This window comes from Merops nubicus, unplaced genomic scaffold, assembly GCF_000691845.1.
Source record: "Merops nubicus isolate BGI_N331 unplaced genomic scaffold, ASM69184v1 scaffold19568, whole genome shotgun sequence".
Classification (NCBI taxonomy): Eukaryota; Metazoa; Chordata; class Aves; order Coraciiformes; family Meropidae; genus Merops; species Merops nubicus.
This window is the reverse complement of record NW_008623885.1, coordinates 20,635-33,421: the sequence shown is the minus strand read 5'-3', so window position 1 is coordinate 33,421 and position 12,787 is coordinate 20,635. Positions and strand designations below refer to the sequence as shown.

General features: G+C 48.9%; 1 protein-coding gene across 1 annotated transcript in view; it reads right to left on the bottom strand.

The window, feature by feature from the left end:
* Positions 1–10,075: 10,075 nt before the first annotated feature.
* Positions 10,076–12,787, bottom strand: part of CECR2 (cat eye syndrome chromosome region, candidate 2) — a gene marked incomplete at its 5' end in the record, with an annotated part of 23,010 nt that continues 20,298 nt past the window's right edge. The window contains 3 exons of the mRNA XM_008945233.1: positions 10,076–10,516; positions 10,788–10,893; positions 11,733–12,769. Coding sequence (XP_008943481.1) covers positions 10,511–10,516; positions 10,788–10,893; positions 11,733–12,769 — 1,149 coding nt within the window. The remainder of the gene's footprint in view (positions 10,517–10,787; positions 10,894–11,732; positions 12,770–12,787) is intronic.

The following is a 12,787-nucleotide window of genomic DNA, read 5'->3' as shown; positions in this document are numbered from 1 at the left end:
TGACAGTGAGGGGCTGCCATTTATTTCCACACCAAACTGTGCACTAAACTGGCCCTCATGACAACTGATTTGTCCACCCATCCCTGATTCAAGCTTTCACGGATTAATGAGTTGTTCTGAGACGAATGGACAAAAAGCTGGAAGTGGGAAGCATCCCAGTTTTCAGGGAGGAGGCTAGAGAGGAAGTCAAGAGTTTAAAGCCTCAGCCTGAGAGCTCAGGAAAGCTCTTAGTACAAGGGGATTGCTTGGCTAACCCACCTAGGGAAGAAAGGAGGAGCAGAAATGAGAGCTGTGGACAGCAGAAAGTAGGAAGAAAGGTAAAAAGTTAGGGGGACACATGGCCTAGCTTGATACTCTGTCACACTCACGACAGCATCTTGTCAAGGTCAAGATGTGGCATTTCCTATAGCACAGATAAGCTTTGTCTTTGCCTGGGCTGCAAGGCAGCTCTAAGAGCAGTGACTTTCTGCCCCTTCCCTGGGACTGGTTCCAATTAGCGCTGGCTCTGCTCAGCGCCAGCTTAGCCCCAGGATTAGAAATCTCCCCCTGCCAATCCCCTCTGACCCAAACGCTTCCTGGGACTGATGGGGCGACCGAATTCCTCCCCTTCCTAAATTGGACAGCTTGCTCTTGTCACCCCGAACTCTGGCCCTGCAGGGGGGAGAGGGGGAAGGGGATACGTGACAGAGAGCAGCCCTCTGCCTGCTCCCGGGAACAACTTGCCTCACCCGGGCTCGGAGGAGCCAATGTCCTCAAACAGCCTCTGCAGGGCCTGGAGCTGCAGCCACGCTGGGAGACGCCTGCTGGGGTGCTTGGCTTCACCCTCCTGCCCTGGGCAGCAGTGGCAGCTCTGACACCCTGCTGGTGGTTTGGGATGCTCAAGATGTCATGGTGCAGCACAGCACATCACATTTCAGGCTCCTTCAAATGCCCAGCAGTGGGAAGGTGCCAATGTGCCTCCTGTGGGCTTTTTCATCCATAAAATATGCAAGTATGTGGCAGGGTAAGTCTTTCCCAGACCAAGCCATGGAGGGTGAAGTGAGTTCCTGAATGGGCCCAGGAGCAGGGATGCACCAGGGATTTACATTCAGCTCTTGAACAATTAATTCACTGGGGTTCGTTTACCCCTCTTTGTAAAATGCTGCCATCCTGAGGGGACGAACTTGCTGCTTAGGGTGCACAGAGGAAAAGAAGAGCTATGAGGACAGGATGAGGCCCCTGGTTTGGCCAGCAAGTGTGGGACCCTGCATCACAGACACGTTTCATCTGCACCTCTTTGGAGGGGCAGCTTTGGTGCCCGAGAGCCAGGGGAGCACGCTGGGCTCAGGGGCAGCCCTGGCCCAGCTAGGCTCCTGCAGGAGGGGCAGCTGGAGCCCGTGGCACAAGCAGGCTATGCTGCAAAGATGTTCTGGCAGGAGCTGTGAGCAAGAGCATCTGTTGCCAGCCCTGGTGAAGACAGAGGGAGCTTTCACCAGCTAGAGCCAGGAAGGAAAGGGAAGAGGCACGTGCCTGGGAGCCTTCATGCCTTCAGCCTTCTGCCTTTCATCCCCCATTGTCTCCTTTCACTGGCATGAACTTTTGAGGAAAACTGCCTTGATTTTGTCCTGATGCAAAGCTGCAGAATCAGCACAATTGAGCATGTTATTTATTTAGGGACCAGCTGAGCCAGGGCCAAGTGCAAGCTGTCTCCTTGCACCTACAGCAGGCACCTTCCTGCATGAAATGATGACTGGTTCCTGGTTTTCATGCTGAAACCCCTGTGAGGAAGACCTATGTTGTCTTGAAACACCTCTTTGCTGGGAGGGCTGCAACCACTGCCCCATCTCCCATGGGAGATTTAATAAACAGCAAGCAGCCAGTGCTGTATTGGTCCAGTAGATTTAGAACACTGGACGAGCTCAAAAGGCTTCCCATTCCTCTAACAACACCTGAGGGTCGTCATACCCTATGTGCTGCTTAGCATCAAAGCAGCACAAAAGGGAACCACACAGGCTACATCAGTTTGTCCTTCGTAGCAGCATCAGCCCATAGGCTTTACTCAGGGGTAGTCACCTTTCTTAAAGCAGAGGGTTTGGGGGAGTGTGGATGGACTGCCTGCACCCTAAGACCACACAGTGTTTTGAGGAGGGAGGCAGGCTTTCCACTGCACCTGGGCTGCAGGTTTTTCTGCAGCCCCCCAGGGACTTGGGGGAAAGCAGTGACCACCATCTCATTTCCACAGCTGGCTTGTTCATAGGCAGACAGCTGTGCTTCAGAAAGGGAAACGATCCCAATTAGCTTTCCAGGTGCTCTCTTGTAAATGGATCTCAGGTGGTATAACCACATATGACTGCAGTCCAGGGCTTTGTCTCTGTGAAAAAAAGCTCCCTGTGTTCCTCTCCCACCCCCACCCACTTCCCCCTTAACAAAGGATGAGGGAGACCATCCAGGACACAAGAAAACACACGTACAGCAAGGGTGATTGCTATTTTAAGAACATACTTTATACAAAATAACCAATTCATATGGAAATAAAATCTACAGACCTCCAAGGATCAAGCTTTTAAAAAAGTTCTTTAAAAAAATTACCCAACACACAGTATTAAACTAACTATTGAGGTAACTGTCGCTCTTGGGGAACAAAGGTAATCAGCAGACCAAGACAAAATATACACAATATAAAAATAAATAGCATTCCCCTTTCCAGTATTGACCAGGAAAGTTCACACAACTTTGCAGCAGCAGGAGAGAGAAGAGGATCCCTGACACTGTGCTCTGCGGGATGGGGAGGGAGGTGGGGGCGAGAGCTGGGGCTCCTGGGCAGCAGGCGATGGAGAGGTGCAGCACCTGAGCCCCTGCTGGGGCGACCAGCTCCAGCATGAGCTCCTTCTCGCATTGAGAAACTCAGGCTATGAAATGCAGCCTTTCCTAAACAGCATGGGCAACTGTCCTGCTCAGTTTCTAACTAAGCTGAAGACGAGTAAAACCAGCCCTCAAGTGTTAGTTCCCACCATCCAGCAAAACACTCCAGTGCAGAGCTCCATGCAGATCAGATTCCCCCCACTGAGGCATTCAGGCAGGTCATTTTCACAGCTTGGTGTAGGAGGTCTCTGCTGCAGCACCAGCTCACCCTCCCATTGCCCTGGAACAGTCACAAGCAGTTGACAAGGGACAGGCTTTTGCCCCCATGCCCATTAACCCTCTCCCCACTCAAGAAGAAAAAGCACAGCAACATAAGAACAGCCTCACCCAAGAAGAGAAAGGCCCCCGTTTTCTCCTTGTGCCCCCGACAGACAGATTACATTCTTTACAAACGTACAATAATACAAAAAAAAAAAAAAAAAAAAAAAACCAACAAAAAAACAACCAAACAAACCAACAAACCAACATCACCCAACTTCAGAAAAATTGATGTAGTGGCGTAGGCTCTCCTGCTCCCTCCCCCATCAATGCCAAGTGAAGCAGCAATGGGTTGCTTTCCTCCCCCAGATGCATTAAGTCAGCAGTGCAACCTCTCCTCACTCAGTGGCCCAAACAGGCACCTCTCCCATGTGCTCTGCTTCATGGACGAGGTTCAACTTTACCAGCTTGCTCACTTCCCTCTCTATCTTCCCAAACACATAAGCAGCAACTAGCTCTCTCCTGGCTGCCTAGACAAACCCAACGGTTGCTGGGCAAGTGGGAATGTGACATAGATAAAATGCATGGCTACAGAAAGCACCTTGCTTCCCAATGAAACTGTGGAGCTCCCCCCCAGTGTGTTTCATAGCCATCTGCTCCTCAAAACAATATTGGAAAGTCAAAGTTGCACTGCTGCATGTTACTATTGCTCAGAAAAAAATCAGGCAGCAGTATTGATTGATCTATCAGGAAAGAGAGGCAACAGTTTTCACAGTCGTACACACTACGTATTTTTAACCTAAGCCCTCTTTGGACGTAGACACACCAGGATCATGTGTGGGAACCTTTCACAGGGGCCAGGAGCAAATCCTTCTGCTGGCAGAGGGACAGACATTGCAGTGCCAGGGTGACAAAACATGGGGATACATGAGAGAACACCAGTGAAGCACTGAGGACACCTTAACTTCATGAGGAGAGCAAATGTGTACTCCCCACCTGCTTTCGATATGCATGTGTAGAGGAGACAGCTGGCAAGTTCAACCTTCTGTCCTTCTACTCATGTGGGCAGTGAGCTTTCATCTCTGCCCTTGACAGCAACCGTGGAAAGAAACTTGAAAGCGAGGAAGCAGGGAGAGGGGAAGCGTTGGCGTATGACATAAAAGGGGATCAGAGGACTTTCCAGGCTGAAAGTTGAGGCCTGAGCTCCTGTAGCTGCCTGGCGGGCTTCAGAAAGGGAGAGGACTCTTCCAACATACCACACAGTGCATGAGTGTCTGCTTGCCTTTTACTGATGTGAAGGCCAGAGAAGTCCCTGATGGTCATCTGTTCTAACTTTGTCTACAACAGGGGAATTTAGCCCACAGAGGGTCAGTTCCACTTTTATTTAGAAGACATTCCACTTACTGCCCTTCTGCTTGTGAGCCAAGTGTTCCCAAATAAAAGGGGCAAAGGACAGAGGGACTTGCTCGAGTTGGTGAAAATCTCAATCCTCAGTACTAATTTTTTTTCCTGACTCCACTGATGGAAGGCCAGCAGTAGTAAAACTACAAAATGTTCCATGGCCTCTCAAATAGTGCCTGTGAGCCGAGGCAGGACTGTAGCCAAAAAGGCTGTCCCACGGCTCACTACACCTGCGCTTCGAAGGTACACTTGGTTGTTACTATCTAGTTTCAAACACGTAAATCCCTGTCCTGGATTTCCTTGCCTAGGGGTGAGCCGTGCTCTTGTCATCCTAGGAGCTCCTATTCAGAGACAGCTGGAAATGGGTCCCTCCCCAGCTCTGTTTTCAGAGAGGGAGGTGGGCAGTGGAGAGTGAAAACCAGAGTGCGTAGTTCATTAGGTGCTGATTAAAAGCATTTTCCTTCCGCATGGGCGGCAGGGGTCCTGCAAGCCCGAATGTGCTGTGCCCCCATCTGTACGTTAAACAGGTACAGATGGGGAAAGGCTGGAAGGTCAACGTTTGAGATGCTTTCTCGGCTACAATAAGCACATGCTCTTAAAGCTTGTCACATGGCCCGCAGCTGCAAGGCTCCTTGCCTAGCCTGCTGTCTCAGTCTCGGCCTTACAGAGAGGACACAGCGCTCACACACCTGCTCTTCAACCACCATCACCAGACTTAATGTGGAACGGGAATTCTGCAAGAGCCAACTCCTCTACCACCAATGCACCACGGTAAAAACGTTTAAAGGAGTTGCTCTGATTAAGCATAGACCCAGTTGCATGGTTGTTCTGCAGAGAGGGGGACCAGGAGCAGCTACACCATCAAAAATTCACCTGTCTGTCTTCTCCAAGCCAACCCTCCGGATGGCAATCCCCTGTCACTCAGCTCAGCACCTTCTCTGAAATTCCACAGTGCATACAGCAACACGGTCTCCTTGGGAAAGGAAAGCAGAACAAAGCCACGGAGAACAAAGCAACAGCCCTGGCTGGACACAGAGATCTGACAGAAGACTGACAGGGATCAGTGGAGGAAATAAAGGAAGGTTGGTTTATAATTATACTTTCGTTTTAAACAGAGAAGCGTCGGGGTGAGAAGCTGCAGGAGAGCTGCCTCAGTCAGCAGAATGAAAGACAGCCTCTGTGACTAGCTTTCAGATAAGACATCAAGAAGCTGATAGCTCTCCAAGACCCTGAGAAACCACTTACAAAAATACACACGGATTTCTTTCAGAAAGCCTGCATGGGAAAGGCGTTTGGCAGATGAGAAAGAATCTGAAGCTCTTCCAAGAAAAGTGTCTCCATGTACTTTAAAGTCACAAATCGAGTTAGTTAGGCCTTGAAGCTTCAAATTTACTTTCCTCTTTTATCCTCCTCATTGCAAGCTGGTGCCTCAGATTGCTAGGAAGTGGTTTGGTGGGTCACACCATGGAATTTATAGACTGCAAACTTCTGCTAGACACAGCTAAATATCGCTGTGAAGCCTCAGCGACTGGCCTTCTTAAAATACTTAGTTAAATTGCCAGGGTCTGCCATGCTTACAATGCCCAAAGCTTCCACAGTCCCAGGGGGAGTTTATACAGTGGCAGTTAAATATCTTGGGAGCCTGGGAACACCACACACCACTTCCAAAGGAGGAGGTGGTAGGGAGAGCAAGAGGCTAAAAGGCAGGAGTAGTGTACAAAGCTCTGCTAATATTGGAATATTTTGGCATGCTCAAGCATGGTCAACGTCATATTTTTTCTATGTCCTGTATAGTCTTGTTTAACATGAAATCCATAATTATAGCAAAACACATCCTCCATAGGCAAAACGTAATAGCTATAGGAAACTTTGTGAAGACACCATCCCAGGATGCTTTGTGTAAAAGGCCCAACTGGTAATATATTACACTACAACACCACTGGGGGATGAGAAAGGGCTTCTAACCAGAGTCTGGAATTTCTCAGTATTGTGTTAAAACATTATTTAGGATAGTGACACAAATATGGCACTCAAAAGCCAGGATATTTTAAAATGCAACTACATTTCTCCAGCACTGCATGCCAACCTGTGGCATAAAGAGCTGCCATTTTACTCTCTTCTAAATTCCTCCTTAAACCCATCTCTCTCACAATAGCTACAAAGCAGCCCTGTGCAGCATGGGTTGGGAAACCATAGACTATAAAATTCACATTTTATGATCCTCCCAAAACATTTCCACTAATATTCCACCCCAGCAATCTACTCCCAACCCTGTGCCCTCTGAGGGGTGCCCATTTTCTGTGATTTCTTCAGATTGTACCTAGCAAGATAGAGCTCTGTTTTTTTGGGGGGGGATCCCTAGATACTATCTTATAAGAAAGAAAAAAAACCCCAAACTCTTGTGAACAAAGCATTTGAAAGACTGGACACTCCAAACTAAGATTCCACAAGCAGCTCTCTACTGCAGTGTGCCCTGTCCCCAGGATAGCCCCATCCCTGTATCCCAGCCATAGTTCCCCCTATGCTATATTAGTACTTTTCTAATATAAACCACATGTCCTCACAACAGCAGCTTGTTAAGTCACTTTAATAAGAATTACTGACTACATCAAAAGCTATTTACCTGGAAACCCTTCCAGGAGTCAGCTTCTCTAGTCTGCTTTGTCTACCATCTGCAAGTCAAAACCTTCTCCCAGGTATGCATTATGCCAGGCAAGGGCCAATATCTTTGTGTTGCACACTGCATATAGGATCCTCAGGGTATCTGTCATTGTCTAACACTCCACTACCCTCTCCAGGCAGACCACAAGCAATTCTTGCCTTTCTTATTTCTACCCTATTTTGATCTGGACTTGGTACTCATCCAGACACCATGACCACTAGAACCATGTTTTCAGTGCCAGTTCCAGCTGAAGGCCAAGAGTGCTTCAGCTTGGTTGGTTTTGGCTTTTTTTTTTTTTTTACTTACAGCTTCTAAAAATGTCTTGTCCCACAAAGTTCACAATGAGCTGAATGAAAGGCACTTCAAATGTTTGGGTAGCTGTCTGTGATACAGAAGACACAGGCTGAAATATGGCATGGATTGTTTGCTGAATCTACATTTACATTTCCAGAATTTCAAATACTTTGCTACAAGTTCTATTTTACAGTTCCGCTGTATTTAAATGTGCTATTGGAAATTATTTTAATATCTATACTGAACTAAAGATTGCTTTACAAGGAGAAGCAACTGTGTTTTCATTTGTCCCAGGTTTATTGTCTTGAACGTAAGTTATACTCGCACAGTTTTTCATAAACAACTACTATGCTTCAGTACCTCCATTCAGGGAAGGGTCCAGACATGCATTTCTGAGGAGCTGGGGCACTTCAGGAAGCCACTGCCAGCTGATGAGACAGCAGCAGACCCTCAGGTCTGGAACAAATTCAGATGAGCCATAGCATAATGTTCTTCGCTGGGCAGAGAAGTGACCTGCTTCTCAGTCAAAGGGCAACCTTCAGAATCACCTATTCCAGTTTATAGCCATCCACCAGTGACAATTGCTCCCTGACAGATGAACGGACACAAACAGAAAAACACCACCCTACCAAATAATCTCCCTTGCTTAATGTAATGGCATGATAGATTTGATATTGTAAATAATACACATTATATTGAGGTTTTCCATTGTAGAGGAGCCAGCTGTCCCAGGAAACTCACTGGACTAAGCAGACAGCAGCTATAGTTCACAGGCAAGATGCAGCAGTGAGAAGAACTCCGTTTATAAACACACTTGTGGGTATAGCATGAAGAAGTTTAACTCTTGGCAGGCTTAGAAAATGCCTTGACCCTACACAACTCATTAGAGGCAAAAGTGTTGCAGCAACAGAGCTGTGAGACTCATAGGTAAGAAAGCATGAATCTGACAGTCCTCCTTTGTTCTGACTGTTTTAATGAAGAAATGTCTCATCTTTTAGGCTTTTTTTGCTTCCAAACACTTAGGACAGAAGGAGTAATGGCTCAGTCAGATGCCACCTGCCATTTGCTCAGACAGCTTTCCCAACACATCATAGAGGTCTACACAGCAGGACAAAGGTGGTGCAGTCATGCATGTTAGTGCAATCCAGCTAAAGATATGGGCAATGGTACCATCCAAGAAAACAAAGCAAACAGAAGCCGTCTCCAGGAAGCTGGAGATGAAGGTCCTCCCCTAGCTGACACTACAAACTAAAGGGCATGCTGCACTGTCCTCACTTCTGCTGCCACTCGTGTTTTTGCTAGCACAATTTGTCTAACACAACCTTGTTTTAACCATACCATTGTCCCTCAGGGCAAGCGGCCGCCTGCACTAGGGCTGTGGTCCCAGCAGATTTTGCTGCCCAACCTTGTCATGTGGCAACTCCACTTTGTTTTACCCCAGCTCATCTGAGAATAAAAGAGTATTCCTCTGAGAAAAATCAAGTGCGTTTCCTTATTAGGTTTAAGATGTGAATAAACACCTGCAGATGAGATTCCTACCAAACTCATTCATCAAACCTACATTTGAATATCAGCAGGAGTTCCCCAGTGCTGTACTGCAACTGGTTAGGAAAGCCCCTGCAGACTGCATGCAGCCTCTGAGGAAAGCTGCCACCAGCCCTGGAGGACTTGATGCTACTGCATCAGTGATGACAAAGGTAAACCAAGTCAACTCAAGCACATGGTCCTCGTGTCCCTCAATCCGCTGAGCCACGCCACCTCGACATTCAATTCCAAATCGGTGCTTTCAGATTCACCTGCAACTTCCACACCAAATCCAACTCCATAGGCCAACAAATGGCTCACACTACAGCAAACCAACTGTTCCCCCAAAGCAGCCTCATACTCCTTTTTCATAGGCAACCAAGAGTGGTCAGGAACCCTGGGGTACTCTCTGCTTTGCTGCTGCTAAGAAGTGAATATAGCCAAGGGACAGAGAAAGAAAGGTGGGGACTTGGCTCCACTCCTCAGGCAGCAGCAGGGCAGCACAGGTCTGCACAGAATTTGTTCTGCTGGATAGATGCTGCTCCACCAATTACACCGAAAGAAGATGACCAGCTATGCCATTTTCTGTTTTCCAGAGCATACATTTCTCCTACCAGAAAGGCAGGGAGAAGGGTACTATACTAGCAGAAGGGACAATAGAATGAGTATCCTGTCCTGGTTTCAATTCCTGGTCCTGGATTCCTTGTTCCCCCATGATGACAGGAGCTGGAGGTGCACTCAGGCCCTGGATCCAGAAGGGCAGAGGTGGGGTGAGAAGGGAAGGAGGAAGAAGAGAAGAGAAGAGAAAGAGAAGGACATGTTATGCTCCTGAGCAATTCCTGCTATCAAGTCAACCAACTGTTGGGTTGTGTCTCGGTTGTAGAGGACAGGAAGGAGGATGGCAAGTCAACCACCACGCGTTCTGTCACCTCTCCCCACTCCCCCCAAACCCTCGCTCTATCCTGAAAGATTTCAGTGTGATATGATTGTAAACAGTTAAGGATTCCTCCAGTGCTAAGCCCACTACAAGCTGGGCCCACTCCCTCCCTCATTATGTACAATACATTCACCAACAACAGAAATTTATTTAAAAAGGCAACAGGTTAAATTCTGTAAACTGGATCCAGCTCCAAAACACACACATTAATACTACAAGTAAAATTCCATCATCGTCCTCTTCCACCCTGAAAAATATACCTGAGTTTAGCAGTCAATGAAAGTTTCTGCCCCCGCCCCCACCCTCCCCACCCCAAAAAATCCCTCAAACCCTGAACGAGACGCAGTCTCCAGTCATGGAAAGCCACTAATTTGCGATGCTCGCCCTGTGGTGGCGAGCCAGCTGCTCAGCTGGCTGAGGCTCAGCACCACTCCAGGTTTCCAACACAAAAGCCATGGCGGCATGATTTTCCACAGGCCCAGGAAGCTACATGCTGCTTGGGCGAGGGGAGGATGGGAGAAAGCTCTGCCCCTCCTCCCCCTTGTCCAAATCATGTGTGGCTTTCATCTTTGTGAGATCCTTTCTTCCTTGGACTAGCTCTGGAAGAGAAAGAACAAGAGTTGGAGGGTTTATCTGGCAGCTTAAAAAGAATAATCTCATGATTGCAAGCAACCAGTCCAAAACTAGCACTATCGGTCCACCTAGGTGACATTTTACAGAGACAACTCCTACTCCTCTTCATAGCAGTAGTTCACTTCCCAGCTTTCTCTAGTACTTCCCACTCTCCTCAAACACTTCACTCCTTTAACCAGAAGGGTTGTTGGGAAAAGAGACTCTCATTTCAACTCTGCTCTCTCTAGCAGCCCTTACTTGATCCAGAGGCAACGCTGGTGGTTTTTGTGACGTCAGGTCTTCCCGGGACATGGTTGCTGTAGGCATCTTCGGGAAGGGAACTTGAGCCTGATGCATTTGCATTCTGGAGCCAGGTTGAATGGAGAGAATTTTAGCACATGAACATCCAGAGCACATCCTGTCCACTTCATTGAATACATACATACAACATTCGCATACAAGCATGCATCTCCTGTGTTCTTTCTGGCTTCCCCCCAAAACACAACCTTTAATCCAAACCACTCCCCTAGTAGCTTAGTTGTAAGCCAAAGTCCCAGAATACTAGAAGAAGGACTGTCATGCTAGGACTATGACAAACAGTAAGAGGCTAAGCACATATATAAAATCTGAATAGGGAATTTTTGGAGTAGCAGAATTTTGCACTTAGGAGCAAAATGTAATATGCAGTGTTTTAGTGAGAAGTAATTTTCTGTGAGAGGAATTTAAGACAGAGAGGAAAGACAAAGCAGGAGGAGGGGGAAAAGAAGGCAACATTAAAGGAGTTCATAACAAGAGGCTAACTTCCACTTCAGTTAGCTGCTTTGCCACACTGTGAGAAAGATGCAATAAAATACTTGCAAGGAAAATGGTAAGAGTCTACTTGACTAAGACATGCACAACCGTGGATGACACATTAATAAACACTGTCAGATAAAACAAAGCACTGGTGTGGAGAAGGATGGGACAGGCCAACAGGTCTCCATGATAGCGATTGCTACTTGTTTTAAGGAGGTGCAATGAGATTGTCTCTCCAGCTCAAGAGACCTCTTACTCCGAGGGTCTAAGAGTCATCCTGTTAGCCTTTCAACTTTGCTTGCCATCCCCTCCGATTTCGTGTCCTTTCAAGGATATCCAACACTTACCATCACCCAGACATCATCACCCCCCTCCCGCCTTGCCTTCTCACAGAAAACACGATCTTACCCCGAGGGTCTATACAAGTCCTGGGGTGGCCCCCCCATGCCACCTCCACTGCCTCTCTGCTCCATCAGCAAGGCCTGAAAGTGACCTATGTTCTCATCTCGGCAGCGGTACAGGGGTCCCTCCTGAGAGAGACCGTTGGGCTGGCCAGGGGCTGGATGATGAGACAGGTGAGCATTCATGGGCGATCCGTACGTCCTGGGCTGGAAGTGACTGGCAGGATGACGGGATGCATAAGGAGAGCCAGTCTGTAGCATCACCCCATGGGAGGGGAAAGCCGACGGGCCGAATCCCATCCCCGAAGCCAGGTGCGGTGGCGGGGCTCCATAGAGGAATTCCCCTGCTGCCACGGAGCTTTGCCTCTTTGTGGCTGCGTTGTGGTTGTCCAAATCAAGAAACTCTTTGGGACTCTCTGGTCTTTCCTGGGACTCCTCGGACTTCTCGTCTTCAGGCCCCAGATCCTGCCCGTCGCTCGGAGAAACCTCTTTGGCACTGGCTGTGTCCACGCGGCTGGGAGAGGCCAGGGCGGCGCTCAGAGCCTCACAGCCCTGCAGGCCGCTGGCCGAGCCCCGCTCTGGGAAAGGGGGTCTGGCCAGGGCCGCGTGGGCAGCAGGGTGACTGCTGGGGCTGGCCTGGGGGTGGAGAGGCCTCTGCCAGTCCGAGTAGCCCTGTGGACAGGCGTAGTAGGGCGGTCGCTGGTAGTGGTGGTAGGAAGGCTGAGGCTGCGGCTGATAGGGGTAGGGCATGCCCTGGGGTGGCCGGTACCGAGAGAAGACACCGGGGTGGGCGCTGCTTGGTTGGAAACCCCGTGGGGGAAAATGCTGGGGGTGGGAGGCAGGAGGAGGAGGTTTCCCCCCCATCACAGGGCCGAACCCCTGCAGGCCCGGGTTGATGTGGTACCGCCCAGCCGAATTCGGGTATTCCAGACCGGGCATGTAGAGAGGGTGGAACTGATTGGGGGCGGCCCCCATGGAGCCAGTGTCCACACTGGGGAGGCCGGTGCCCTGCCCCATGCAAGGCACGGCCGCTTCGGGCAGAGCCTTCCCACTGCCACAGAG